At 38.5% G+C, this 4114-nt stretch overlaps 1 protein-coding gene across 1 annotated transcript in view; it reads right to left on the reverse strand.

Moving 5' to 3' along the window:
* Positions 1-1337: 1337 nt before the first annotated feature.
* LOC102679008 (coiled-coil domain-containing protein 170) overlaps positions 1338-4114 on the reverse strand; it is an 11358-nt gene continuing 8581 nt past the window's right edge. Inside the window, exons 10-14 of the mRNA XM_006611763.2 lie at positions 3096-3259; positions 2900-3008; positions 2590-2826; positions 2351-2520; positions 1338-2270 (exon numbers count right to left, since the gene is read on the reverse strand). Of these exons, the coding sequence (XP_006611826.1) occupies positions 2135-2270; positions 2351-2520; positions 2590-2826; positions 2900-3008; positions 3096-3259 (816 nt within the window). The 3' untranslated portion in view covers positions 1338-2134. The remainder of the gene's footprint in view (positions 2271-2350; positions 2521-2589; positions 2827-2899; positions 3009-3095; positions 3260-4114) is intronic.

Genomic DNA, 4114 nt, shown 5'->3' on the forward strand with positions numbered 1-4114 from the left:
GATGAAAAAAGAATAATCGATAATTTTAACGATTCTCTTTTGACGTGTGCAACTAAGCATGTCTACGTCCAAACAGAGAAGCTTTATAGCGAAAGGAAATAGCGATAAAGAAATAGCGCGAAGAGAGAAAAATTGCGCTTGTTTTTTATGACAGTGTTTATCTCTTTCACCTATGCGGATCCTGAGCCAGGGCCGGTAAGTCGAACTATTTTCTCCATGTACTCGATCCTATTCGTCCCGAAAAACAATACGAGTATCTTAAAAAAACATTAACCTTAAAACGATAACGTTCTCTCTTACGATTTATAATATATATATATATATATTATTATTGACGAAACGTGATTTTGCGTTTTTTTTCTCAAAATCCGGAAGAACGATTGTAATAAACGCGTTAATCGCACGATTAACTGCCTTTATAAAACTTATTAAGAGCAACGATTAACTGATACGATAATACCGACGAGTATGATTCACGATCTATCGATAATACCGTCGATAATTGCCCAATCGTTTTTTTCTTTCCATGGCAAAATTCAATTCATTGAAAATTTATATACCGGTTTACGCTTTTTCTTTTTTTTTTTTTCTTCTCGATCGGTTATTTCCTCTTCTACGAATCACACATAGATACGATATACGGTATATCTAATCGTTATTTTCATACATACGCTAAATTATGGTACAAGGTACAAGTGTTTACGATACTTCTCACGCTCGTACGGCTAAAGGGAATTAAAATTTCGATATTTTTCGAAATTTCGGATAAGAGGAGCACAGTAAAAGACAAAACAGGAAAGATATACGTATATATTTATATTTACGCGGGAGTATGTATGGGATACATCGTAAATGCAATGCATGAATGCAGAAGAATGCGTGATTTTGTTCGATAAGTAGATGCAAACATCTCTCTCGTACTTTATATTACATAGCGTTTTTTATTTCGTTACTTATTTTTCACTCGATGCGAATCATCCGTTGTTAAGGTATTAAATTACGCGAAACAAATATTTCACGATAAAGTTCAGAATCGGTGAGATTTATTAAAAGATGCGAAATGATTATTTCCTCTCTTTTTATCTTATCTCGTCTAGCATTCTTCTCTCAACGACGAGAATCCGTAAATAAATTTCAGCGATAAATTCTCGAATAATTAAGAAAAATCGATCGATCGAATGATTAAATCGTTGACATAAATCACGGACAAATCATTTATGGAAAAAAAAAAAAAAAAAAAAGTACGAAGAACAGGGAAAATACAACATACAAATGCATATCTTGCTTGGTATCACGCGTTAGTTTGAAAACGAGAGACAACACGGTCCCCGTCTCCCTCAAAATAACTGCAGCGCACGCGTTCGTACAGACGAGAAATAAGAAGGAGGCCAAAGCTAGCGCGACTTTGCATTCACGATTCTGCAGAGGAAGAGGTAGTTCACTCTTGGCCAAGTTCACGGCTAACCAGTCGTATCAACTCGTGGTCGTACACGTATACGTATACACGCACACTTATTTCTCTTCCAGGCAAGAAACGCGTTCCGCAAAATCACGCACCCCCATCTCCCTAATAAAATTCCGAAACTTTGAACGATGCCCTTTCCTAACCTATTTCTATAAAGATACATCCCTCATAAATTATATCCCAATACGTTCACCCTTTTCCTTGAAACCTATTTTCGTCGAATGGTAAAAAGATATACTCTCGAAAAAGTTTCGAGAATGTGGAATAAATTTTTCGACCGATGTAAGAAAGATATATAGAGTTTCCTCATAGGATTCGCGCAACTAGGCAAACTAGTTCTCTTCGTCCCGTCTCGGCCTCGCGTTGCATTGCGCAGCACAGGCTGCGCAACTTCAGTTCTCGCTCTCTACCGTCTATACCATCCTGGAATGCGGTTGTTCCACTCTACAATACACGCTATGCACGCCAACTCCGTGTTACGCACATGCGCACACGGTCGAATCGCGCGTTCAACAATGACTTACTATGATCGCCGTGTGAGAAATGAAACGGTCGTTCGTACGTTCGATAAAGAAAAAAAAAAAAAAAAAAAACTTTTAAACAATAGACTCGGACGGAGATATCGATTTAGGAGTGGAGAGGGGTTTAGCATCGAAATATAGGCCGACGTCACGGGAGAAGGCTGCTTCGTACCGGCCGTTTGTTGAACTCGTCTTCGATGTCTCGAAGATCCGGGGGATCTGCGAACCCGTTGTCCTCGTATCGCGCGCATCCTGGCGATCTGGGAGGATGCATCGCGTGTATGCTGGATCGATGCGTTCGACGACAATTATTCTTTAGAAATATTGGGGATTATTCTAACAAATTCGGAACTGAAAATCGTACCTGGTACATCTGGACGGGCTGGTCTCCAACGGTTCCTCGTATCTACGCGAAATCATGGTGAAGTCGCGATGGGCCGCTACCATTTTCTGCAATCGCGAGATTATCTCATAATCGGGCGTGCAGATCGGTTCCGACAATAATTTCGTCACGGATACTCGGAAGCTTTGCAACTGGAAAAGAAAGGAAAGATTAAGCGAGATGGGTCGCAAGATGGCGACCGAAATCGATCGAAAGCATACTTGGGATTCCCTTTTCGTAACTTCGGAAAGATTTTGCTTAACCTGCGCCAACTCGTCCCTCAGCAATTGCAACGAGTGATCGCTGATGGATCTCTCTTGTTCGGCGGTCTCGGTTGCGCTTCTCATTTGTTCCTTCAACATGCTCAATTTTCTCGAGTATCGTGTCCTCAGCATCTCGCTCTCCACCAATCGTTTCTGAAGCTCGTCGATCTTTCGACTCCGCTCCAAGGCGGCTATCTATTTTCACAGAAATAAAAGAAATAAAGAAACAAATAAAGAAGGGAAAAAAACGCTTATCGTAACCTCTTACCTTGTAATCCGCGGCCTCCGTCAATTGCGCGCTTAATTCTCGATTTCTCGATCTTTCCTCCAAAATTTGCGCCTGCAAACGATCCGTTTGCTTCGACAACTTCTTCGCCCTGAAAACGAACCGATATATATATAAATATAAATATATATATATATATATATATATACACACGGATATCGAAATAGAATGAACGTACCTGAGGCAAGCTTCGTCCCTTTCATTTTGGAGCAACGATTTCATCTTGACGCTCTCTTCTTGAAGCGATAATTTTCTACGAAGAAGATCCAAGTGAAGATCTCTGCGCTGCAATTGTTCTCGTAGCGTCCTCACGCGGCGCTGCAGTTGATAGACCACCGACGTCTGATAAGAAGAAGAGAGAAAACGAATAGAGAGGAACAGGGATGGAGGGATGGTACACCAATAAATGCCAATGTAATAACGAACTGGTTGGCGCATATATTATATATATTATATATATATATTAGATGTGCGAATAAGTTCTTTCCCCTTTTTGTTTTCCAAAAATTCAAGATTTTTCTCTACAACTTTTTTCAACTTGGTGGATAAATTATAAATTCCATCAATGACGACTGCTCGCTGATTATCAAATCATCGATACATTTTCGATTGCTTCCTCGACAATTAATGTTGCTTCGAAAATGATAATAACTTTTAGGATTCTAAACTATCTCTTCTATCTAACTTTTAGGACTCTAACTCTAGCTGTTCGTATTATAAATTCGTTCATCGATTTTGATAATTTCGTATGAAAAAAAAGAAAGAAAACTTGGGACATCTTAATATATATTATAATTAATATTATATATAATGTAATATTAGGGTGTCCCATAATTTTCTTTCTTTTTTTTTTTGATATGAGATGAATGATATTCGTTGTTTGCTGATATTGCAATATTTTCCAAAATTGACGGTTCCCACGTTGAGAAAGGAGCTCATAGTAGACTAAACTTTTCCAATCCCACCAAATGGATAAAAGAACTTTCCTCGAAGATGATTGAAGATCTATTTAATCCTTAAATCAAGTGCACATTTTTCGATCCATATTTCGATTTGAAGTAGAGACTTCGCCTCTGGGATGACTGAAACCGATTGCCATAAACGATTAACAGATAAAAATAACCAGTTATAGTCATTCCTAGCGCGAAAGAAACTTATGGCACATCTTAATATACATAATATATATATATATATATA

The sequence above is a fragment of the Apis dorsata genome, unplaced genomic scaffold (genome assembly GCF_000469605.1).
Source record: "Apis dorsata unplaced genomic scaffold, Apis dorsata 1.3 scaffold_92, whole genome shotgun sequence".
NCBI classification, from domain to species: Eukaryota; Metazoa; Arthropoda; class Insecta; order Hymenoptera; family Apidae; genus Apis; species Apis dorsata.